The sequence below is a fragment of the Salarias fasciatus genome, chromosome 2 (assembly GCF_902148845.1).
Source record: "Salarias fasciatus chromosome 2, fSalaFa1.1, whole genome shotgun sequence".
Taxonomy (NCBI): Eukaryota; Metazoa; Chordata; class Actinopteri; order Blenniiformes; family Blenniidae; genus Salarias; species Salarias fasciatus.
Window position 1 is genome coordinate 11,381,792 of NC_043746.1, and position 26,444 is coordinate 11,408,235.

Genomic DNA, 26,444 nt, shown 5'->3' on the forward strand with positions numbered 1-26,444 from the left:
CTTTAATGCTTCTCTCGCCAATGTCAGACGGGCGCGGCGGCGGCGGCGGCGGCTGCAGAGGAAGCGCCTGTGAGCTTTATGTGTGTCGTTCTTGTCACACGCCATTTGTTTTCCGAGGTGGGACACAAGCGGGTCGGGGCCCCAGACGGCGCGTTGGGAGGGTAACGTGATTTAGAGATGCGCCCGCTCCGCGGCGTCCTGAGAAATGTGCAGGAAGCCGGCGCCAGCCAATGGGAGACGAGACTCCGTGCCACAGTGACAAAGCCGGCTGCTGGGTTATTTATAATACGTGTGAATCTGACCAAATGCAGATTGTGCAGGCAGATGACTAATGTATCAAACACAATGCGAGTATGTCAAAAAAACAGGTGAATCGTGCTGTGACTAATAGCAGATGTTTACAGTGGCTTTTTATTTAGCCTACAGTTAGTTTTGCATCCAGTTGGATAAAAACTCTCTGACTAACAAACACACACACACACACACACACACACACACACACAGTCACATGGAGTCTCGGGAGGTTTTCAGTGGTTTTTGTCCATATGGGCCCGTATTCTTCCAGGCTTTTTGTTTACTATAGATAAATGCAATGTACATGAAGGCATTTGTTCGCCGGGACATTTTCATATCGTTTGAAGATGAACACCTGATCTCAGCTGTTCTGATGCGGGGTGAGGCACCTGCGTTCACTCGTTCGGCTGCAGCAGACCCTCAGTCGCTCGCCCAGCACTCAAACGTTTTTTGAGATTTCAGCCCTGAAAGCGGCTGCATGATAAATTATGCTAATGAGCTTTAAACAGAAACAAAAAAAAAAATCAATATAATTCATCCTGAGGTGGAGGTTATTGTTTGAACCATGATCTAATACAACCAACAAGACCTCCAGCTTAAAAGACTGGTTCCCAACCTGAGGTCCGGGACCCTCTTGTGGGGCGGTGTCAGCGATCACTGGGTCATATGAGGATGTTTCTTCTCTGAGATGATAAAGACAGAATAGGACTTTTTCAGCGACCAAGAGGTTGAAAACTTGGAAGCTTCCTGGAGCTTTATGTGAAAATTCCTCCTTCTGTATCGTGATGAGAGTGAGGGGTGTCTCAATGTTTCTGCAGGTCAGAGATCTCACTAAGGGTTTGCAAAAAAATAAGAAAAAAAAAAAGAAAAAATCCCAGGAGCCTCAGAGGGATCACAGTTTTTCTCTCCCCCATTAAGATTTTTTAAATCTGTGCAATTTTTTTTTTTTTTGTCTTTTCTGTTATGTTCCAAGGTTGAAATAAACTTGTGCACATTTATCAATGAATTCAATTGTAAATAATAGAATATAATGTGTTCTTCTTGTCCTCCAGTATTTACCCTTTATATATGTGTGTGTGTGTGTCTGTGTGTGTGTGTGTGTGTGTGTGTGGAGAGGGGTGATAAGTCAACGACACTGGTTTTACTAATTGTAAAATGTTTGTTCTTACTCTGCTGAATGTATGTTTAACATGAACACACTGAGGAGTTTTTCCATTTGAGCTGTTCTCTGCATGGTCTAGGAATTAGAGAACCATTAACAAAAAAAAAAAAAACTTGTATGTGATCACCCTTGTTTAAGAGCTGTCTGTTTTTGATATGCACCAGAAATCATTTATAGATGTGCGACGTTCACCTTGTTGAAGACCTTAACCAAACTTTTATCCCAAAATGAATTTTCCTCCACAGTGCGGATGACGGCGTCTCTCATGGATCTGTCTCTCTAAACATGTGACTCCACTGATCTCCAGGAATCACTACCGTGCTGACCATGACCACCATCAACACCCACTTGCGAGAGACGCTCCCTAAGATCCCCTACGTGAAGGCTATAGACATGTACCTGATGGGCTGCTTTGTGTTTGTCTTCCTGGCCCTGCTGGAGTACGCCTTCGTCAACTACATCTTCTTCGGCCAGGGCCCTCAGCGGCAGAAGAAGGCGGCTGAGAAAGCAGCCACCGCCAATAATGAGAAGCTGAGGCCCGACCCCAACAAGGTGCGTGCGCCCGGCGAAGCCCCGCCCACACACAGCTACCTGTGCCGTCTGTTGATATGTGTGTTTTTTTTCTGTGCGAGCAAATTACTTCTTCTTCTCTCAAGGTCAATGTGATGCTGTGTTCAATGCTTGATGTCCTTTTTACCAGCACTCTGTACTCCTGCTCTAGCTCTCCATTTCTCACTGGTTTAGCCTTGTGTTTCGACTTTATTGCTCAGACTAGGCTCTGACAGTCTGAATGCAGAAGCAATAACTGGCTTTATACTTTATCTCCATATTTCTGTGTCTCCCAAAGGGCAGGGCACCTCGGAAAAATCACTGGCTGCGGTGCCAAAGCCTTCTCTTTAGATTTTATTCAGCTGCTAAAGTTAGCAAGAACAACAGCAACATTTAAAAAAATATATATATATATATTTATATATATAAAACACCCTTTCCTTCTGAGTGTGGCAAGCTACGATTTCCCCTAAGTAACAGTGCTGATTTTGTATGCTTGCAGTGGCTGGTGGGAAATGTAGTTCAGAGAGATGATGCTCTGTATGCCAGAATGAAACAGAGGGAAATTGACGCATATGACTCGATGTGGGATCCCATCTTTGTGGACGATGCCGCATTAGGACTAGGCGAGCAAAGAAATAAGGTACTGGAGGTTTTGAAAGTCAAAACTAACAATGTCATCAATCTGAATCAACCCAGATCAGAGGAAAATGCTGTAGTTTTTGTGTATTTCTTTGATTTTTTATAGATTTTTAAGGCAACCTTGATCATCACTCCCACCATTGTGTTTTTTCCCTCTCTTGGTTTGCTCTTCATGCATTTTCCTGACAAACATGGCTTAGCAGTTTGATTTCTGCAGGCATTAATTTAATCCTAACTTGGGCTGCACATCTTGATTTACTTGGGAAACGACAAACACGGCAAGAGAAGAGAGACTTTCTGTAGTTTCTCTCAAGATCACATCATCTAAAAACAAACACTGTAAAAAAAAAAATCTTTGAGGTAATTGATTAATCTCCTAAAAAAAACAAGTGAAGCACATAAAAAAAAAAAAGAAAATGAATCGTGTGAGAAGAGACAGAAATCATTTGCTGTTTGATGAACAGCACCAACTAAGTGGCTTCGCTTTAAAGTGAGTTACACCAAAACAACAAAATACATCAAGCTGACATTTACAGCAGGGCGGGATTGGATTATAGGGATGTTTTTCCTCAGAAGTCAGGCTATGGATGAAGAAATGTTGATCCGAATTCACTTCCCACAACGTCCTTCCTGACCTGCCCCTGAACCTTTGAGCCTCTCCTCCATCTTTGCAAAGTCCTTACTATTTCTCTCAACCTTCTCCTGTCACATTTTGTTTCCTTTGCTTTCTCTTTTTTTGTTTTTGTTTTTGTTTTTGATTTAAATTCAGTTTGTCTTGTGAATCGACAGAATTTTAACCTCTCTGGTTGAAATTCTGAGATGACAATGAAGATTTCTCCATGAGAATTAGTTTTGTCGAGTGCGTTGTGCTTTTGCGGGAATGTTATCTCATAGTCTTGTGGCTGTATTATCACTTAGATATCGATCGACCGATGATCAATCATTTATTTAGCTTTAAGTTTTTGTTTAAAGTGCTTTTTTTAAAAGATTTGCTTCACTGTAAAGTAACACAAGTTTTGACTCATTTGCATTACCCATTCTAGCACCTCATCAGTATTTTTACGCAGTAAAAGCCTTATTGATCATCATAGCTCAGTTTTGTTTTGGATTAGAGTTTTGTTAGACTTAGTTTGAAGCTGAAATCACAGAGCTCTCCCCTTGGCAGTAACTTCTCATGGCTCCACCTGTTTTCTTGCGCCTCCACACAGATGACCCCCGACGACAACATCTTGTTTAGCACCCTGGAGATGAAGAATGAGATGGGTGGAGCCGGGGATCTGTCCCGGGGCCTGGGCGCTCCCGGAGACCCCCGCAACACCATGCTGGCCTACGACAGCTCCACGCTGCAGTACCGCCGGGCGGCCATGGCGCGCCAGAACTATGGCCACAGCGCCTTGGAGCGCCACGCCCAGAAGAAGTCGCGCCTACGGAGACGGGCCTCCCAGCTCAAGGTGAACATCCCGGACCTGTCCGACGTGAACTCTATTGACAAGTGGTCCAGGATGATCTTCCCCACTGTCTTCTCCTTCTTCAACGTGGTCTACTGGCTCTATTACGTCCATTAAACCCGGTGGAGCGTGGCGGCCAGCTCGTGGCGGGCGTATAAAAGAAGCAGGGGTGGGGCGGGGTGGGAGGGGACCGGGGGTTTTAGGGGAGAGAGAGAGAGGATGTGAGAGGGCGAGAGAAAGAGAGAGAGAGTGAGAGAGAGAGGGAGGGAGAGAATGAGAGATGAACAGTGCACCGACTTTTTTCCGCTGGTTCGTTTGAGAAAAAGTGAGGAGAATTACAAAGACTTTTAGATGGACTGCAGCAGCACCCAACACTTCAGTCAGCAGTGACTCTTTTAGGATCTGGGAAACACCTCAAAGCGACTGACAAGCACTCCAAAAAGAAGAGTGAGATTTAAAAAGACAGAAATGGTGCCTGTTCCAGAATTTCAATATATCACTAATATTTGTCATTCGTAGCTTACTCTCTGTGGATCAAATATTTATGCTTGTGTTTGCATATACTTTAAGAATTTCTTTTGTTTAGTATCTATTTACTTCGTAGCTGAGCTGTCTGCATCCAGGAAAGCTTTATAAATGATTTTAAAGGAGTCATCCTTGATAGTCTATTTTCCTATAATTACTGTATATCAAAAACATCCTTTAAAAGCATGCTTATGTTTGATTTCATTTGCATCTCAGTCATGATGACGATGGAGCGCAAAGCATTATACTTTCACTAGCTGAGGCTACTCTGTCAGATTTGCACCTTCGGCGTTGGCACGGCCCCCTCCCGGGCGGACAGCTGGAGCGCCGCTGGATGACAACAGGTGGACAGCGGGGGGCGCTCTCTTCCCTGGACTCCTCCTGCACAGGGCTTTTAACTGTGCCAGTGCTGAACAGGAAAAAAAGAAAAAGGAAAAAAAAAAATAAAATAATAATAATAATACAAAGAACCAAGCTTCCTCAGATGTTAAAGGTCCTGCATCATCTGGTGAAAGAGCAGAACTGTGGACTCTGGCGCTTCGGGCAAGTTTATGTTTCGCTTTTGCTGTGCTGACAGAATCGTGTCCATTTCACACCGTGTATTTATTTATTTATGATTTATTTATTGGTTTATTTATTTATTTATTTCAAAGAAGACATTTAACTTTGTACTTTCTGCCATTGCATAGGGAGCTTCGGCGGCGGAGAACGGCTTTAACACAGTGCGAGCTGGTGTAAGAATCTTTGGTACGAGCGGAAGTTTCATTGCGAACCAGAGTTGCTGCATAAATATGGCAATCCACAATCATCATTATCAGTAGAATCGAATGATAGAAGTATGATGCGTTCCATTGTGATTAGGTTTCTGTTCTGAAAAACTGTAGATAAACATAAATCATGTTTAAAGAAAAAGAGATGATTCATTTTTATAAATCAATAATCACATTATTGTGTAAATATTATGGATTTATTCTATTTAAATGGGTCTTTGTTGTTGTTTTTGCAGTTGAATTGCAGATCAAATGCTCCATTCAGTCAAGAAAAAAAAAAGAAAACAGCAATTAACTTCGAAAAAAAAAAAGAAACACCAATCACAACTTTGCTGACTCTGTACTTATAGCTCTTTTCTCTCTTTTTTTCTTTTTAATGGACTCTAAAAGCATCTATTTGCTGAAACTAAAGCACTTCCAGACACCGGTGACTCTTGGGTCAATGTTTTGCTCTCCAGAAATGACTTAACAAGGACCCCACTATATCCAGGCATTGAAGTCAGGCATATTTTGTACAAAGTTTCTGTAAATTCCAATTGTAATATTTCATAATGACTGTAAATATCTTGTGTAATGATTGTCAGCAATTATGAAGATGTATCTAAATTCAATTAAAACTTATTAAGTCTATCACTTCAATACCAGAGTGCACGGCTGGCGGTTTTCTGTGTCCTGCGTGAATGCGGCGCTGATTGCCGACCGTCGGGCTCGTGGCCGATCGAGTGTCTGCACGAGCCAGCGAGCAACTGAAGCCGACGCCGGGAACGAGTAGGCAAGCAAGAGCGGCAAATGAAGGGGTGGAGAGAGAGAGATCCGAGCGCTGCAGCTGGGGACTATTGGCTGCATAATGGATGGAGAGGCGAGAGGAGCTGGAGCGAGAGGCCGCGGTGGTGGTCTTGGCTCGGCTGGGGTTTGAGCGGGCTTGAACTCGGCCTCAGCCTCGGGGGACATTAACGCAGAGAGCCGCAGATATGGAGGCACTCTGCGGACTCAACTGTGGCCCTCTGGCTGCTGGGGCTAGAGCGCCTGCTGCACACACACACACACACACACACACGCATACACACAAAAAAAAAATGATGAGAAGAGAAAGAAAATAAAGGGCAAGAAAGGGAATCATCCATGCATCCATCCATCCATGCCCCGACCTCTAGCTGCATCCTCCCCTCACACAGAGAGCCAGCGTCTTTCTGCGCCGCACTCGGATCCTGACCTGACCACTTAAATGGATGCTAGTGAATATTTGATGGTGCAAAACACTGAATATTTAATATTTAAAAAGGGAATTTGTTCTAGCAGGGACTAATGTGCAGCTAATGTTTGATTTTGAACTTGGACAAAAGGGGAGAACATAATAAGAAATAAATTATGATCCAAAATGATGTTTACAAGTTTGAAATTTAGGGTTTTTTTGGGGGGGGGTGTTGTTGTGAGATTTAGAAGAAATCCTAGCACTCAGGAAAACAGCCTCACAGCAGAGACTTTGCTCGTGTTGAAGTGTTTGATAGAAGCAGTTTGTTTTGGAGAAAGTTGAACTCGAGTGCAAGTTTGCCTCTGTGACGCTGCAGAGAGTGAAAAAAAACACTCCTAAGTGCAAAAACCACCCAAAAAAGGTACACTGGTGTAAAAACTGATGTAATGTGACATGACGTTGTTCCAGGTTCCTCCATGCAGCGGTAAAACCCAGCAATACACCACTGTGGCCCCACAGTATAACAAATGTATTATCTCACTACAGTAGACAGATGGTTTGTGCTAAATTACCCCCCCCCCCTTCACTCTCTTCCCCCCCCTCTTTTCAAAAAGTGGCATTAGTGTTGTCATGTAAGGGGGTTAGGAGGAGGCAGATGCTTTCTACTTTGTAGTGTTTCCATGTCACTGGCGTAATTAGCAATGTACAGACCTCTGCTGAGCGGAGTCATGTGTGTGTTACAGTTCCAGGACACTGTGTGTGTGTGTGTGTGTGTGTGTGTCCACAGCTGCGCTCCTGTGAAGCGAATGTGCGAGCCAGGCCAAAATCAGCCAGAGCTGACTGGGACAGGTGAGGAAGTGACTGTGCACCGGCACCCTGCTGTGTTTGATGGAAAAAATGTCATAATCGCTGGATGTAAACCTTTTTTAATCTCTTATTGTATCACCTTTTTTTTTGGGAGGTCTCTTCCTGGATTGTTTCAGTTTTAGCCTTCTGAAAAATGCGGCTGCAAACTCACCATCCATCACCTGCAGTGAAAGGCAGGTGGCACATATTTTAACTGACAAACTATTAAACTATCTAATTCAGGCGTCACATTTGTCTCCTTCCAGCTGCGAGATAAGAGTCCTTCTGACAGACTGTCTGCTGCGCAACAAAAACCAGAACGAGATAAAAATGTTCATTTACACATTGTTGTGTGTGAGAAGGAGGGAGCCGCTGCCGAGGTGCTGGAAAGACCCCACACAGACAAAACAGGAAATGATTCAGGTTTTCCAACAACTTCCATGCATCTTGTTTTTAATCCAGACAGGTGAGAAGAGGTCATGCGTCTTTGTCAAATCCTCACCGCATATCAATCCCCAGTGCATGTCTGCATTTTAAATAAAAGGGCAATAAAAGGCTAAACTGGTGCAAATGAGGCCTCCTGAAACAGGTTTGGCAGCCCGCTCTGGAAAAGACAACATATGTCATCATGAGGAAGTAGAAAGCATCCTACATGCATGCCATCTGTGCAGGAGACTGTTTTTGTTGTAGTCCGTCAAACGTAACAGTGTCGAACGCATGTAAACAAATCCAGGCATCCACTTTTACATAACTGACAAAAAAAAAAAAGAAAAAAAAAAACCCAAATCTGGTGGGGTTTTTTTCAGCGAGAGAAGGAATTCACCCAGGTCGCCCGTCAAGTCTGCATGGCTGACCTCTGACCTTTCAGCACAGCGTCAACACAGGATTCTCTTGCGTAACGACCCAACTATTTCCTCGTTTCAGAATTAATAACAGCGATAAATTGGCTCTCTGCGTGGAAACGGCGCGACCTGTGTTCTCCGTCTGTACGCTGGCTCCTGTGTCGGGTGTGTGCTGAGTTCTCCTTCATGCAGACACTTCATGTATGTTTGCCCCGAGCGAGTCTGCTCGCTGTGGTGTTGTCAGTTCCAATCTCCTTATGACCCACTGCACCAATTTTCTGCTCTGCAAATATCAGATTGTCAGCTCATATGTGGGCTCTGCCTCGTTTATGGCAGAGCTTCTTGCTTTGTGTCGGAGTTTATTTTGAGTTTATTAACATCTTATTGACGATACAGGCACACATCTCTCCACAGTGAGAAGGACGCCGCGTAACAAACATGTTACTGGTTCAGCAGTTCTGCCAAACTGAGATTCTTGGCAGCGACTTTAAAATCAGCTGAGTCACTGGCGCTCTCTCCCCACATGTTTCTGGGTGTGATTGACTCCCTTATTCATCCTCAAAGCTCCTGTCCGAGGAATGCAAGCAAACACACCTGTCGATGCGAGGGGCGGGCTCGGGAGAGCGCAAGCAAGGCGTGCTGTCAGTCATTTTAACGCAGGCCTCGCTCTGTGAGCCACTGACAGCGAGAATCTCACTGGAGCACAGCCTCTGAAACTGAGAAGCAATGAGCTCCGAGAGGATGACAGGGATACTCTGGTGAGAGGAGGAAGAAAAAAAAAAAAACAAACAGACTGACAGCCATGACGAAGAGGAGCCTCCTGACCCTGGTGAGGGATGCTCTGCGGGGTCAGAGGGCGCGGGACAGGGACCTCCGCAACCTGGTGTCCAATCTGCCTTACGAAGGACTGGAGAGATCCAAGCAGCCCAACCGCTACTTCCAGTCCAACGGCATCAAGACCACCAAGTACACCCTGCTCACCTTCGTCCCCATGAACCTCTACGAGCAGTTCCACCGCCTGGCCAACATCTACTTCGTGGGCCTGGTCATCCTCAACTTCTTCCCCGTGGTGAACGCCTTCCAGCCCCAAGTGGCTCTGATCCCCATCTGTGTCATCCTGGCTCTGACGGCCCTGAAGGACGCCTGGGAGGACTTCAGGAGGTACCAGTCGGACCGGAAGCTCAACAACACGCCGTGCCTCGTCTACAGCAGGTAATTGAGCAGAAGACCCTGATTACTGGAACGCTGTGGCGTTCATGCGTGATGTGGCGAGAGGAAGCTCTCAAGCACCTCCACATCTGTGTTTATGATTCGTATCAGTGAGTGAGTGTGTGTGTGTGTGTGTGTGTGTGTATGTGCTTTACCTCCTCTGTGTCTCAGTCCCCCGTGGGAATTTCTGACTTAGAAATAGAAAATGTGTGGGAGATGATTCCTCTTTTGAAGAGGCTCACTACAATATGTCTCACCATCACGTCGTGCACATTTCATGAAATCCTCATCTGGGCCTTGCGTCAGCAAAACACAGAAAGGTTAACGGTTATTTATTTCTGAAGTAAGGGTAAAAAAAAAGGAAGGAGAAGAAGAAGAATTCATGAATAAGGCTAAATATTGTCATTTTGCTGTGGTCTGGAGATCTGGGAGTCATGTGAGTCGAGGAGAAGGGGATGTGGAGATCCGGTGGATGTGACGTGTGAATCTCCGTCCTCTGGAAGGACTCGTCATTAACCAGCAGCTGCTCGCTTTCACATTTCCCTGGAAGAGTCACCAGGGGTGTCAGGAAGCCTCAGCTGGGGAAAAGCCTGCGGTGTGTGTGTGTGTGTGTGTGTGTGTGTGTGTGCGCGTGTGCGCGTGTGTGAGTGTGTGTGTGGTGATAGGGTCCAGGTGGTCAGGAGAGTGGACTCCAGACGCTGCATTTCAAACACTTGGGAGAGCGGGCCGGTCCCTGCGGGCTCGTTAGCGGACACCGGCAGCCGCTGCCTCACCGTCTCACACACACAAACACACACAAACACACACACACACACACACACACACACACACACACACACACACACACACACACACACACACACAGATACACAAGTCCAGGCGTAGCGGGGGCGAGTTCTCACGGAGGTCCTGTGGCTTGCTGGGTGGGAATGCTCGATCCTCATCGTAGGCTTGTGAAGATTAACGCCAAATTGATTAGTTTGGGTGTCTTTGAAGTAGACAAATGTTTCTTGTGGAAGCCCCAGAATAAATCTGAGGCCTCCACACCTTATCGCTTCTCCTCTGTTTTGGACGAACGAGTCCATCTTGCAACAGAAACATGTTTCATCTTCGCCTGCGCTGCGTTCGGACGTCTTCAGACCGTCACTCCTCACCTGCTTTTTTCCCTTCGCGGAGGTGTAAAGTGTGCCGTGTGTGTTATCTTCCAGGTCATCCTATCTATCTCATCTATATCATACAGTTTTGTTGCAGCTGCTCTTAAACATGTCAGATATGAAACACTGATTGAACTGATCTTTTTGGAAACTTAGACAATGACATGTGGAGTTTTTATTGTTCACATGCTGACAGCATTTACATGCCGGTCACCGCTCCTCTTCAGCTGCTCCTGTTAATTGTTTAGGAGAATTCATGTGACGTACACTTTGCAGAAGGAGAGCATGAAAGAAATGCTTCTCAAGCTTTAATCAATATATGCAAACTAACTGCAAGCATTTGACCCGAATTTTTACATTTCATGTTTAAAGTAAAATAGAACAGTATCAGCTCTGTTTACTCTGTTTGCTTCCGACATGTTTAATCCTGACCAAAATGGAAAATACCACGCTATCAGTTTCTCATTCCATTGGAGTTTCTTTGACAGATCTTAGATTTTGATCATTGCCACATCCATTTCTTGCTGGCCACTTTCCAGTGTTTACAGTCTTTGTGCTGATCTCACAGAAGCCTCTCATCGGATGATGTGTTCATGAGTAACTGCTGCAAAGTTCTGACTTCTGGATGCTGTAAAACACTTAAACAAGCTCAAAACTTCCCTCTGGCAAGAGTTTCACCTCCTGAAGGCAAACTTGACACCATTTAACAGACCGGCATTTGCGAGCGTGTATGTGAAGTATTTTGTAATTATGCTCCTCATAATAACTGAGGTCAGTGAACCGTGAAACAAAATGTGGAGCATTGATTTTTGTAAATAAATATATATACATCTATTACACTGAATTTAGGTATTTTTCGGAGTCCACTAAACAAATCCTGTTTAGTATTTAATTTATTTATTTTTATTATTTTTTTTAAAAAATCTGCTTTCAGTTTGCATAGTGGTTTTACATTATTTTGACATATTATCCATTTATTTTTATTCCCAAATATTTTTTTTTCTCGTACTACTCTTACTTCAATTAAAACTAGGAGTGTAACGGTATTTGTATTCGTCCCGTACCGTCACGGTACGGGGGTCACGGTTCGGCACACACAATCACACAACGAATACACCAGTGAGTAAAAAAAAAAAATTCCAACCTTAGATGGCGGTAATGAGCCTAAAAGCTGCCGGCAACCACCATTATCACAGAAGAAGAAGAAGTAGAACAAGCAGGTCCAAACATGAACAATCAAAGAAGAAGTACAAGCGGAATGAGAGCTGCAGCGTGTGGCGGAGCGGATTAATCGGGAGAGTAATTGTTCCGCGTGCGTTCCCTCCTACGGAGTGACATGTGACGTGACAGTAAGTGGGAAGCAGCACAGTCAAAAAACCAGCAGAGAACGCCACGGTGGTGGAAAAACACTTTAATACAAAACCCCGACATAAAAAACATTGGAGAGGCGAGATGGAACCAAATCGCGCAACAGCGAGTTGTATAAAGAGCTCCATAGCAGAATACGAGCGATCGCCGGCTGGTGTTATGGATTAACTGGTTCCCGTGTTAACGAATGACGGCGGAGGTCTGTGTAAACACCTTCTGATTACAGCAGTTGTTAAAGTAAGACTCACAAAAGACTTTAAATGTATACACTCACTGTAACTGTCGATAACCGACGTTCGCCAGAACGACTAGATGTTTCAGTCATTATTGGTCACAAGTTAACATGGGCACCAGTTAATTCGAAACATCGGCATGCGGCGCAGAGCTGACACCGAGACGTGCTGCTCCGCACGGCGGTGCTGCGGTCAGGGGAGCAGCCGCTCCTTCAGCAGCGTATCATGGAGATTTTGGGACATTATTTGAGCAGATATCAGCAGATAAAAACTCTCTGCTTGGCGCTGAGGACTGCTGCTGCAGAGAGGAAGACCTGCAAGTTCCTCATGAGACTTTGTGCGCATGTCACAGGGTCCTTGTAAACGAGGATTCATTGTGGATGCTTTGTATGCTGTACATGAATACACTCGCGTTTAATACTATTGTTTACGATCGGATTGAAAAAACACCATGTAAACTGGGCCAATAATGTGTTGCATGGGAAAGCTTGGGAAAAATGTTCTGGTACATTTGTGAGCTTTTTTTACTTTTTCCCCACTGTACCGAAAAACGTACCGAACCGTGACCCTTACACCGAGGTACGTACCGTACCGTGGCTTTTGTGTACCGTTACACCCCTAATTAAAACTGTTAAAATACAGTTAAAATAATATGTTTTACGTTATTCACGGCTTTAATTTGTTGTTGTCCTTACTTCACTTCATTACGCTGTCAGTCGTCTGCTCAGCGCTTTGACCTGTGATGACCTTTGAAAGCGTATCGGATGTGATACATAAATAAAGTTTTATGACTTGATTGTTAATTTGACAGCTACAAAAACAGAGATTATTCCAGATGTGTAAAAGTCATGCGCATTAATAGCACTGACCTCACAAACGCAGGTTTATAGGGGTGACGGCAGAGCGGTTTGTGCAGTTCTGGTTTTGTGGTTTCTGTGGGGGTGGACCTGTTGTATGTCTCCTGTTGTTATGTGAGCCAGGTAACTTTCTGTGATCACAGGCGCATACTGTAACAACACTTCAGTGTGACCCTGTCCACCCAAAACAATCTTTCATGTGACACGGCCCATGTAACTTAAAGACACACACACGCACACACATGTACTGGAGACTTTACCGGAATTAAGCTTCTTGGAATGCGAGAAATGTAAGCGTTCTACAACATGGCAGAGACTCTGTGCGGCGTTTTACATACCCTCCTTGCACGACAAACTAAAATTACATCCGTCACCATTGAGCTTTAGGTGTGGTGTTAAGTAGCAGCTTCCCAATCAGGTCCTACATGCACGGCAGCATACCTGCAGCCTGCTGTCACCAGCGCCCAACCAGCTTGACCTGCAGGTTTAAACCACAGCCACGGCAAGCTCTGAGAGGTCCCGAGATGTGGGAACGGCCTCTGTGCAGAGTGCACAAGGCTTTCTCTCTGAACATCTCCTCTAAAAGTTTTCTCATTGTAAAACACCCCTGGGAAACTCTCCAAAGACAAAAGCATCGATTTTCTTTTTTTTTTGGTTTGTGTTGTTTACTCTCTAACTTAAGCAGGTGCCTGATTTTTTTCCCCCATAAGGGGATCAATATTTCATTTGATTGCATAAACATAGATAAAATATAGTTTTGATGTGAATATTGAAGTTAATAAATGCAACAAATATCAATATGAAACATGAGAAAATAATCATGGCCGGCGTTTCCAGGAGGGAGAAGCAGTTTGCGGAGCGATGCTGGAAGGATGTGCAGGTGGGAGACTTTGTGAAGGTGGCTTGCAATGAGATCATCCCCGCAGACCTGCTTCTCCTTCACACGTCCGACCCCAACGGCGTGTGTCACATCGAGACCGCCAACCTGGACGGAGAGACCAACCTGAAGCAGAGGACGGTGGTGCACGGCGTCTGCGTCACGGTGCGGAGCCGATGTCTGTTTTTGTTGTTTCACATGTTATTTTGCATGTGAAAAGTTTCAATCCGTACTGATTTTAAGTCTCTTTTCATCTCCAAGCATCCCGAATTCGACCCGGAAAGCTTCAACAGCAGGGTGGTGTGTGAAAAGCCCAACAACAATCTGAACCACTTCAAGTGTTACGTGTGAGTATCAGGTTTACACATCACATCCGTTTGTCCAAACAGTTTCTCTGAGGCTTTCAGAGCGCCGAGCAAAACTAATTCCAAGCCTCTCGCTGGACCTTCTGCAGCTACCAGAGGCCGTAATAGACTGTAATCGATTTCCTCAGGCACCACAGCTCTTATGGATGGCCTGCCCATGCCGTGCAGCTCTGGCCATAAAGCAGGAGAAATGCTAATGGGGGAATATATAAGCAGTAATGAACATCTAACAAGATCTGACAGTACAAAGGAGCTTTCTCACTGTCTCCCCCATGCAGAGAGAAACCTGACGAGGAGAAGGTGGGAGCGGGGATCGAGAGCTTGCTGCTGCGAGGCTGCACGGTCAGAAACACCGACCATGCTGCTGGCTTTGTGGTGTATGCAGGTATATTCTCCAATTCAGCTCCGAGCCTTTCATCATCACTCTCAGGAAATCATCTAAAAAAAACACTTGAAAGATGAATTCAGATTTCTTAAATAATTAAATCTAGCATGTCGAGCCACAGTTTGCGGCCTCATTTTCAGTAAATACAAGGTTCGATGGATATCGAGGACAAAGTTGCATGTTTAGCATGATTTTTGATCCTTAAAAATGAATTTAAAAAAATGAACAATCAAATTAAATAAGATTCTGTTTGAGCTCATTGCAATGTGTGTGTACGGTGTAGGACGCAAACTCCTCACCAGACCTCAAGTTTTCCAGAAACAATCTACATAAAATCAGAAGCTTTAAAGGTACAATAATTAATATTTTTAGTGTTCATTGTGTCCAAATCAGTACTTTTTCTTTCCACCTCCAAGGCCATGAAACCAAGTCCATGCTGAACAACAGCGGGCCAAGATACAAGCGCAGCAAGCTCGAGCGGAAGCTGAACGTAGACGTCCTCTTCTGCGTCATCCTTCTCTTCGCCATGTGTCTCATCGGATCACTGGGTCAGTGAGGACTTACAAAATCACAACGCAGACTGATTCACAGCGGATGGACTTGCGTCGACAAGGGGACTTTGAATTACCAATAAAGAATTAAAAAAAAGAAAACTCCCTCTGGCCACGGGCCCAAACACATAAACGGGGAGGAGGGAGGGGACGAGGGGAAGGTGTGGCGCTAAAAATAGCTTACCTCTTCTGTCAGTCTGATTAATCCCGCTGTCCTCATGCGTGCAGGTCACTACTTATGGCGGCTGTCGTTGCCCGACGTGCCCCCTTACCTGGTCGCCGACGGCAACGGTCACCTGGACAGTCCCAGTCTGTCCAGTTTCTACATGTTCTTCACAATGATCATCCTGCTGCAGGTCAGACAGAGGAGGAGCGTTCACGGCTGTTCCAGGAGTGTTTTCATTCAGTCTGAAGTCATTAATCTACTTTGCTCCTGTCTTGTCTCCTTTACTCCTATTTTTACTCTTGAGGTCACCTTTCACCTCTCCCTCCTGCTTTTCTCTTCTCATTTGTCCTCATTCTTTGTTTTTATCACCATCTGTTCATTTTCCCCTCACTTCTGTTATCTCCTGTAATTACACCGTTGCCATTTCTCTCCTTCTTTCTGCCTAACTGCTTTCTTCTCTCTGGTTTATGTCCTCTTCTCTTTATCTCCTTTTCTTTGTCCCACTTCTTCTCTGTTATCATATTAACTTTGTCTCCCTCCTCTTCTCTTGAACCAACATAATTCTCCCTCCTTTTTTTCATTCAATTACCTCCCTCTTGCTGTCTCCATGTCGTCTCCAGATCCTGATTCCCATCTCTCTCTACGTCTCCATCGAGCTGGTCAAGATGGGTCAGATCTTTTTCATCACGAACGACGTCGACCTGTACGACGAGGAGACGGACAGTCGCGTTCAGTGTAAAGCTCTGAACATCACCGAGGACCTGGGGCAGGTTGAATATATCTTCTCAGACAAGACGGGAACCCTCACAGAGAACAAGATGCTGTTCCGGCGATGCTCCATCATGGGCACCGAGTTCCCGCACAAAGAGAACGGTACATCTCACACTCAGTGGAACTGCTTTTCATCACTTTTGATCGTGCGTAGCTCTTAAAGATATTCATGATAACTGACACTGAGCGGTGTATGAGTGAATCACATCTCAATCAGCCATGAGCATACCTCAACAACACATTCCGATTCAGTGTTGTTTCAGCTGTCCGCTTGTCATGCGCTTCCTTCCTGGCTCTGAGCGGGAATTTCTTCAGTCATAGTTCCGTTTAAAGGTTGCTTGATCTGTGTTTGTGTCTCCACCTTTTTTTACTGAACAATTTTTTAATTTGTTTTTCCATATTAATAACAGTTCTATTCAATAATATCAATACACGAGTTGACTCTTCATCACAGACACAAACACTTGAGCTTCCTGCCTGCAGTCCACTTTATATGCCCTCATTGCATTACTGATAAATCCACCTTGAAGACAGTTTTCTTGCATTTTTCTTCCCATCAGTCGTTTAGTTTGACTCACTGAGAGAGAGTCCTTCCTTCCACCTGAGTGGAGCAGTCTAATCAGAGGCTTTGAAGTCCCTCAGCGCTGCGGTCGCTGCTGCGGGCTTCACATAGGAACAGGACTTGATTTGATGCAGAGTAAGTACAGTTCTTCTGTTTTTGGTGTTTCTTGCTGATCTGCAGCCGTCTGTCTGGCTGACCTTGATGAGCTGGAGTCAGAGGAGGAGATCATCTTCAACCAGCATCAGAGGCCCCTGCAGACGGGCCGGTCGCCGCATTGCGAGGACAGTAACCCTGGAGACACACAACACCGAGACAGGCGCCGCAGGAGCAGGGTTGCAGCGAGCTCCCAGAGCGACGTGGCCTTCAGCAGCCCACTGGTAAGGCAGCGCCGTGGAAGTGTAGGTTACATTTTCTTACTTGCTGGTAAAGATGTAACGAGGAACAACATTCTTTAACCCATCAGGCATCACGGTGGTTCAGGTTGCACGTCATCCCTAAATCTGGTTTGTCTAGATGTTGGTGAAAGAGTCTGTCCCCATCTGTCCCCCAGGAAAGGCTGGCACACACACACACAAACACACATACACACAGACACACACACAGACGCACAAACATTCTTCTTAAGAATTCAAGCCCCACGGAACAAATTCACACATCGCAATATCAAGTCCCACCTCCTGGGGATTTGTCCGTCATACACCCAGCCTTCAATCTGGACCCTCTGGAGGTCGATGTTTTTTTAATGTGTTTTTTTAAATCTACTCCAGGCATATCAGGAGGCTGTTTTCTATTGACTGCAGTGCTGTTGTGCCCGTGGTGAAAAGCATTCCCGACGGCTTGTGTCATATCTCAGGACTGCGGTGGGAAAATAGCAGAAGTACATTGAGAAACCTCACATAGGCACCGGGGAGAACATGCAAACTCCACAAAGGAAGGCCCCATAATGCCAGGAGACAGTAGATACCACCACCCCACAGTCTGAATCTATGATACGCTTACATTTTACTCCATGTATAGATCCATTGTGTGAGCCTGTAAGAACAACCACCGTACGCACAGCTGAAAGCCTAAACTTGATTTGTCCTTCCTCTGTCGATCCATAAAGCTTTACTTTGTTAGAGTCACAGGAAATTGAAACTTATACCAGTATGCACTGAGCAGCATCCGTCCTTGATGGCTATTTCAGCTTTAGATGAATATCTCACTGCTATAAAGCACAGATCCAGAGAGCGCAGCCAGCATGAATGATGCTGCTTTTAATCATTTCACTCAAACACTGTTCGATTATTATGTTTCTCTAAGTTTTGGCATTTCTAACATGACATAACATTGAACGAACTTCATCAAACGTGTTCCACATCTGAATCTGCTGTTAGAGGATTTGGAGCTGCCATTTGTTTACCCAGATCTGACCCATCCTTATGTCAAAAGGCCACATGGTCTCCGTCCCCGCCGCAGATGGCCGAGCTGCTAGGTGTCATTGATGAGCACATCCATTTTGGCTCAAAGCTGCCATTATGTCTGTTACGGGACATATGGTCACGCTGGGCAACATTTGGCACAGACAACCAATGTCACAAAAACTGTAAACGTGCACTATAGATTAGTCATTGATGCGTTGGTGTACAGTACAGTATCTCTGGGCCTATTTTTGTCTGCGGGGCAAAGAGCAGAAATCCGGAGAGTCAGGCTGAGACAGAAAAAGTCCTGTGTTTATTCTGGGAAGGTCGCATGGAGCCTTTCCTTATGCCGAGTCTCGAGCAGAGGGCAGTGTATGCATGAAGGAAAACCTCCTGTTCATCTGTCTATCTTTAATTCTCAACCCCACCCACTCCCCATCCTCCTTTCAACACTTTTATTTTCCCCAAAAGACAAATCCTTTTCTTTTATTCCCCCCTTCGTTTGACAGGAAACTGAGGTGATTCCAGACCGGAAGCTGCTTCAGCAGATTACCAGGGGAGAAAACAGCAGCAGGAAGACAGATCCTTACCTGGACTTTTTTCTGGCTCTCGCTATTTGCAACACTGTGGTGGTTTCCATGGCAACAGCTCGGAGACGGAGGGTGAGCGCTTGATTTACTGCGACTGTGGATGAGGAGTGGAGATGGAGGGCACAGTCAGGAGAGAAAAGATGGATGAAAGATCTGTCCTCTGCAGAAACGCTGAGCGCCTCATAACGCCGAAGTTTTTGAATCTCTGGAAGCTTTGTTTGGTGAAAACATGATGGGACAACCATTTATTGTCATCTTGTAATTATACACAATGATCCCTGCAGCTCTGTAACACTTTTATATGGAATAATCTGTACCAGACAATACAAAAGTGACTTTTTTTTTAACTTTTTTCAGTCGTTATGACAGACTACGTTAATTTTCTTTCATTTTTAAAACCAAAGTTGTAGAGATTCACAGTCTTCACAGAGTTGGCAAAACACTAGAGGGATGCTTCTCGGGGCAATCTGGGTTGACTTTATTAATTTGAGCATTTGTTGCCGCCGACTGTGCTGTTCAGGGCTCTGGCAGATGGGAGAGACGTATGCGTTTCTCCCCTCGCGTTTGTAGTTGAGAGTAAATGCACAAAAGAGAAATAGAGTGGAAATAGATGACAAAGTTGTAAGTGAGAGGTTTGGTGTGTCATCACACGCATAATGTTGCAAGAATGTCTTCATAAAAACATTACATCAAATCTCTGCTTTCTTCTGGTTTTTAAAAAAAAAAATGTTTTCTCTTTTAGGCCAGCGCTTCTTTACACTCCAGCCAGACAAGCAGTGTGCTGGACACGTTGACTAGTCTGGTGAAAAAAAAAGACTCTTTAAGCTGCATCTTCACCTCGTGCCGGAGCAAGCCCAAGACGGAAGACTCCGTTATTGAGGAGAGCCATTTTCATCCCCCGGCCGATAAAAAGGAGGGCACAGACGCCATCAGCAGGCACCGCAAATGTTCCCTCCATGTGTTGTCCCAGAGTGACGTCTCCGCGGTAACCTCAGCTGATCTGCGCTACGAGGCGGAGAGTCCAGACGAGGCCGCGCTGGTGTACGCGGCCAAGGCATATGGCTTCGTCCTGCTGGCCCGCACCCCCAACAGCGTGACGGTGAGGCTGCCGTCTGGGGACGAGCTGGTGTTCGAGGTGCTGGACACCTTGACCTTTGACTCCAACAGAAAGAGGATGTCTGTTTTAGTGAAGCACCCCGTCACCAAAGAGTACGTGCTGTACACCAAAGGTGCGGACTACGCCATCATGGAGCTCCTCGGGACACCGTACGCAGGTACTGGTCGCCCAAGGGAGGAGATGTTCTCGCACCTTCAGCATCTATTTGTTCAATTATTTACCCAGATTGGTCACAGATTGCATAAATGTGTGTGTATATTTCAGAACATTTCAAAGGCAAACAGAAGAACGTAGCGACTGATACTCAGCATCACGTCGACTGCTATGCTAAAGAAGGACTCCGTACTCTATGCTTCGCAAAGAAGGTGAATAAATCACACATGCTCATATAAACTCATTTGAGAAGCCCTTTTCTAATCCCTTTTCTGTACATGTCATAGATTGTGAGTGAAAAAATGTACGAGGACTGGCTGGTGGGCAGACAGAGAGCGCTGGCTGCCATCGACAACAGAGAGGAGCTCATCATGGAGACTGCTGGGCAGCTCGAGACGAACCTCTCTCTGCTCGGTAACGCACACCTTTCACAGCACGCTAAAAGACATTTATGTACAGGATCAGTGCGTGAATGACACCTGACATTATACGGATGGATGGATGTATAAATAGACGGGTTATGTTTGTCTGTCGTCCTGCAGGAGCTACGGGCATCGAGGACCGTCTGCAGGAGAGCGTCCCAGACACCATCGTGGCTCTGCGGGAGGCGGGGATCCAGGTGTGGGTGCTGACTGGTGACAAGCCAGAGACAGCTGTCAACATCGGCTATGCCTGCAGGCTACTGGAAGAGGAAGACCTGGTGATTAACATGAGCTGCAAAAACAAGGTGAGGAGGGTGCTGTGTGCCTCACTGTAGGTGGCAGTTTGAATCAGAAGGATTTTTTTTTTTTAAATCTGGAAATTCAGAAAACTGAGTCAGAACAGGGTCAGATACTTGTAGGCTCTTGGTGGTATATGCATGGCTGCTGATAGACTGCCATCTCTTTTGACTTGATTGTCAAATTTTCCCAGATAATTTCTAAAAACTTGAAATAGTTACCTTAAAAATATAACAAGATGCACTGTGACATGAGGAGTTTAAGGGAATCATCCCATTTCCTTTATTTAAAAGCTTCTGTTTGGCTTTACTGTGTAGCTTTGGAAAACTAGAGATCTAACTCAGGATGGTTTCTGCTATCAACGTGCCTTCCTCTAGTTTAAACGTCTCAACCTTTCCGACCACTTTTGCATTTTACCTGAAGGTCAAACCGTCACATTTCCACCGGAGAAAGATAAGGTGTCAGGTGTAGGGACGTCTCCGAGGTCATTAAAGATCCTGCAACAACCCTTCATAATATCCTGACCGAGGCTAATCCTCCACAGCCTCGAATGCACTGAAATTAGCTGTAGGCGCTAACCGATGCGCGCGGCGCTTCCTGGAACGAAGAGCTGCTGCTCTCCCTGCAGACGGACCAGTCACCGATGATGAATGGAGCGATAGCCCCAACACAATAACTAACGCTTTCATATCTAATTACCAGTCTACGATGCAACCCTCAGAGGAAATACACTTTCTCTCATAACTCAGAGTGGAGGCAGATCAGTAATGAACTATTTTGTACCGGTGTAAGTTGATGACCACCTGAGAGAGACGCACTCCCACCACCGCCGTCTTGCTCTGTATTAAATAACAGAACAAAAAGACAGGAGGCACCTTTTGGGCAAATAAAGAGTTTATTTACACAAAAAAATGGTTGTTAAGAGAGGCAGCCTTCACCACACCTGTGTGTTTTCCAGCTCACGTGCACGGCCATCCTGGACTGCACTCTTGAGGAGGTGAAGAGGTACAACGACGACCCCCGCAACGTGGACACCACCCAGAACATCTCCGTGGTGATCGACGGGCCCACCTTGACCATGGCTCTGTCGCCGGACCTGCGGGACCGGTTCATGGAGCTGGCGAGGCGCTGCCGCTCCGTGCTCTGCTGCAGAGTCACGCCCTTACAGAAGAGCAGGGTGGTCAAGCTGGTCAGGGAGAAACTCAAGGTCATGACCCTAGCCGTTGGTAAGAACGATGCGAAGACGGATTTCGTTCGCGTCGTTAAAGTTGCCGTACAGAGTTCTTCTTTCAGTTCAGCTCAGCTTGATTTACACGGCGTCACATCACAGCTGCTGGAGAACCAGACTCAGGGATCTGTCCTTAATGTGAATGTTATGAAAAAAAAGAGAATTCTTTGATAATATTAGCTATATAGCTACAAACACAAACTCCACTCTGAAAGACCCTCAAGTCTGTGATCAATCTGTAGATATTGTTATTGTGAAGTAATAGTGAGAGAATCCTCGCCACTGATTTCATCATTTTGCATTTTCCAGAAGCTGAAACTGAAACTGATATGATTGCTACTGATTGAATTATTCATGATTAAAATGTCAATTAATATTTGAAACAATGTGAAAAACCTCTTATTTAATAATGAACATGCAGATAGTTGTCTTCATTGAGGAGGGTAAAGAATTTCAAATGATTATTTAGAAGTTCCACAAATTTTTAAAGAGTTTTTTTTTTTTTTTTTTTTTGCTCTTATTGTGCTCTGAGCTGTTTTCAGAAACAGCACAACACAGTAATCATCAATAAAGTTTCTGCACCTCTTCTTCATCTGATTTTGATGCTGTGGTTTCAGGTGACGGTGCAAACGACGTCAACATGATCCAAGCGGCTGACATCGGCATTGGGATATCCGGTCAGGAGGGCATGCAGGTCCCAGCAGATTTCCTCTCAGCTTCAACGATACATTTTTCTCTTTCACTGGTCTCTTTGAATGAAACACTTTGTGACTCCTCTCTGTCCTCTGCAGGCGGTCATGGCGAGCGATTTCGCCATATCTCGCTTCAAACACCTGAAGAAGCTGCTCTTGGTCCACGGACACTGGTGCTACACCCGACTGGCCAACATGATCATTTATTTTTTCTATAAGAACGTGGTGAGTCTCCACATCAGAGTGAACTGCCTCCTGAATCGCCCCCACCACACTGATGCAGGCTGACATGCGTCCCTCAGGCCTACGTGAACCTGCTGTTCTGGTACCAGTTCTTCTGCGGCTTCTCCGGCACGGCCATGATCGATTACTGGCTCATGATCTTCTTCAACCTGTTCTTCACCTCTGTGCCGCCCATCATGTTTGGGATCATGGACAGAGACGTTTCTGCGGAGGTGCTGCTCGGTGTGCCTGAGCTGTACAGGACTGGGCAGGGGAAAGGGGTCAGTGACCTTTGAAAACACTTTTTCTTGTCTCTGGTGTTTGTCTTGTTTATTTGCATTTAAACCTCTGTGTGTTTGTTTAGGAATATAATTTTCTAACGTTCTGGATCTCCATCCTGGACGCGTTCTACCAGAGTCTGGTGTGCTTCTTTGTCCCATATTTGGTGAGAATTCACCCGTCCTTTTATATTTATATATGCATTGATTCATTCATTATTGCTCATGTCACAATAAATGTCCTTTTCCTTCAGGTTTACCAGGGTTCAGATGTTGATATATTCACCTTTGGGACTCCTTTGAACACATCTTCTTTATTCGTCATCCTGCTGCATCTGTCAATAGAGATCAAAGCCTGGGTAAGGCCTGGACTGATGGATGCACACTTTATTTTCATATCATCAACATGAATTAACCAATCAGTCAGAACCTGTCTCCAGCCGGATTGTTCAGCTTTGTGTGACTGTCTTGCAGACGGTGGTTCACTGGGTCGTCATGCTGGGCAGCGTGCTGCTGTACTTTGTGGTGACGCTGGCCTTCAGCGCCATCTGCGTTACCTGTAACCCTCCGTCCAATCCGTACTGGATCCTGCAGAGCCAGATGGCCGACCCCACCTTCTACCTGATCTGCATCCTCACCACCGTGGTGGCTCTGCTGCCCAGGTACCAGCAGCGTTACCCTGACTGCGCCCGTCGGCAGCCATGTTTTTATCAGTGTTTTTTTTTTTTGCTTTAGAATAACTTTGTGAGGCTCTATGTTATTATTTGTAGTTATTTCACACACCTGTCTGCAGGGCATAGCAGCAGAAAACTCTCCTCATCCACTCATTTTCCTGCTGATTTTATTATTGACACAACATCAGAAACAATCAATATTGGTTTAAAAAAAACAAACTGACATTATTAATTATGTTTTAAGTGTGCCTAAGTGATTGATGCTTATTTATAGAACACAGACTCCTGCGTATCATCTGCTTCGTGCAAAGCATTGCAAGAACACACATTACACGCACAGTAACACGCCAATCACACAACACTTGGAGAATTTATAGGTGCAATCAAACTGAAACAAATATGTGCAGATAGCAGTGTTGGGATCTATGTCCTTCCAAAATATTTGCAATCTAGTAGCATAATGAGTATCTGTTCAAAAATCCAATATCATGCATCCCTGAATAACAATAAACGAACATCTGGAGAGTCTGAACTGGTGCATATGTATAGTTCATAGCTGTTATTGGATAATTCATTTTGACATCTTAGCTTTTGTTGCCTCTGACAGTTCTGCAGGTATTTGAAGATGTGAAATCAAATGTTGGCTCTCGTATTGTTATCAGCCACTGAGACTAATCAGAATAAGCCGACTCCCAACAGAAAGACTGCTTCTCCTAACCTGTATGTGAACGTAGAAGCGTTTAACTGTGGGGCTCCACCAGAGTGAAGCTCATTTTTTCTTGAATCAACTCAGCAAAACAGAAAAAGCAAACAAAAGTTTGGATTTTTTTTTTCTCACGTGGCTGTGGCAGATAGAAATACATTGAAGCACATGTTAGTGCGCCACCATGATTGAAAAATAGCAGGAAGAAGAAAATCTTGTGACACCTGCCCCTTTCTTAAACATAAACACGCAGACAGATGGTCTGTCGGCCAATTACTTCACAATCAATACGCCATAGCACAAAACAATCATCTTCACTCTTATAGCCCTCATTCATCAAGCTCATACTCTCTAAAGATTCTGTTTTTGCACTTTTTTTAATGTAGAAATTTCTAATAAGCAAACTGCAAAAAAGCTTGAAAAAATATGCAGTTTTACTTGTTTGTTATGACATTATTGGCTGAAGTTATTCTATTTTGAAAATGATTTCTTAATGCGACTTTAATCATTTAATAACTGTTGCATTATTGGTAAAATGGTATTATGGCTGAAATATTTGATTACATCATTGTTAAGTTATTACATTATAGCCTCATTATATTGAAGAAAGGTTAAAACAATTACATTATTGGAAGGTATTACAATATTGTGCATCATTATTTTGTATGATTTGTCATTAATGCACCACAAAAATCAGTCTTCAATATATTCAGGCATTTTATGTTTTTTTTGTATTTTTTCATAAATTAATTATTTTCTTGTGTGTTTTATATCAACATGGGACTTTCTAGAGAGACGGTTCACAATAACCAATATACAGTGCAGTACCTGAGCTGTACCATTGCTATTATTATGTACTTTTATTCAGCCTCTGGCTTTTTTTAGATGAAACAATGATAAACAGAAAAGTATAGATGAAGTCAGAGCTCTGATCAGTGAGCCTTGTTCGCTCTCCTCACAAGTTTGAACTCTTTCGAGCAATCATAATGTTTATTTTCTGCAGATCTCTCTATCAGTGCAGATCTTTAACCGCTATGAAGCCATGGATATTCGCTCTCTGCTGATTTGTGCCTAAATAATGTTAATTGCGAAGGTCAGGAACCACTGCACCGCGCCTCGCTCTTCCTCTCGGCTGCTGATGTCTCGCAAAGTGCTGATATTTAGAGGGAATGCTCTGATTTACATCAAAGGGCCGCATATTTTTCACTGGCCTACTTTCTCACCAACACACTCTCTCCCCCAGGTGCACGTTTCACGTGCTGAGGAACTCTATCGCCCCCTCCCCGCTCATCCACGCTCGGCATCTGGACCAGAAGGAGCCCTCCGCCAGGGCCCAGTGGATCCAGGAGTGGAGGAGCATGAGGGGCGGAGGCCCGGTCAGGCGCTCCAGGCTGTCCCCCCCGCCGTCTCCCACCTCGGAGACACCCGTGGACATTTTCCCCGACACCCTCGGTGACGTGACGGGAGATGATTTCACTCTGAACGTCATCAGTGAAAACCATCGCAGACCTGTGCACACATGAGGAGAGAGCACTGCGGGGGATTATTTATTCTGAACACTGTAAATATCTCAACTGTCTCACAGGTGAATGTATCCCAGTGCAAAGAAATGCTTCGCTCTGGCAGCTCAGCCGAGGGGGGAGCAGTCTGCGTCTGGCTGGAGTTTATTTTGCAATAAACTACTCGACGGAAGCGTGCAGGTCTTCTTCCCTTTCCTCCCCTCATAACAAAGTAACACATAAGCCTGTTACTCTCCTGATGGGTTTTTACTGCACAGTGGTAACCCAATTAGTCATGCCACCCACTCCTCCAAAAAGTGGCACTTTTCCAGGACAAAATGCTTAGCTGGTTTAATATATTCCGCTCACCTAGATACCCTTTAACAGCCACAAAGACAAAG

At 45.0% G+C, this 26,444-nt stretch overlaps 2 protein-coding genes across 3 annotated transcripts in view; both read left to right on the forward strand.

Moving 5' to 3' along the window:
* Positions 1–4,251, forward strand: part of gabrb2a (gamma-aminobutyric acid type A receptor subunit beta2a) — a 28,036-nt gene extending 23,785 nt beyond the window's left edge. The window contains exons 8-10 of one of the 2 annotated variants that reach the window (XM_030101851.1): positions 1,764–2,008; positions 2,508–2,648; positions 3,856–4,251. In XM_030101851.1, coding sequence (XP_029957711.1) covers positions 1,764–2,008; positions 2,508–2,648; positions 3,856–4,212 — 743 coding nt within the window. In that variant the 3' untranslated portion in view covers positions 4,213–4,251. The remainder of the gene's footprint in view (positions 1–1,763; positions 2,009–2,507; positions 2,649–3,855) is intronic. The other variant, XM_030101859.1, reaches the window with a different exon arrangement.
* A 4,621-nt stretch (positions 4,252–8,872) lies between these two features.
* Positions 8,873–26,444, forward strand: atp10b (ATPase phospholipid transporting 10B). The gene is made up of 21 exons (XM_030115890.1): positions 8,873–9,482; positions 13,929–14,133; positions 14,230–14,315; positions 14,612–14,718; positions 15,135–15,266; positions 15,498–15,625; positions 16,056–16,308; positions 16,949–17,145; positions 18,678–18,830; positions 19,501–20,032; positions 20,140–20,240; positions 20,316–20,442; positions 20,571–20,755; positions 21,706–21,973; positions 22,593–22,669; positions 22,767–22,892; positions 22,970–23,170; positions 23,254–23,334; positions 23,422–23,526; positions 23,642–23,829; positions 25,788–26,444. The coding sequence occupies exons 1-21, from the start codon at positions 9,073–9,075 to the stop codon at positions 26,065–26,067; spliced, it is 3,942 nt and encodes a 1,313-aa protein (XP_029971750.1). The 5' UTR covers positions 8,873–9,072; the 3' UTR covers positions 26,068–26,444.

Coding starts and splice junctions, on each gene's coding strand:
- atp10b (XM_030115890.1), top strand. CDS start 9,073: ATGACGAAGAGGAGCCTCCTGACCCTGGTGAGGGATGCTCTGCGGGGT. Junction 18,831..19,500: donor CAACAGCTCGGAGACGGAGG/GTGAGCGCTTGA, acceptor TTTCTCTTTTAG/GCCAGCGCTTCTTTACACTC. Junction 22,670..22,766: donor CCGGTCAGGAGGGCATGCAG/GTCCCAGCAGAT, acceptor TGTCCTCTGCAG/GCGGTCATGGCGAGCGATTT.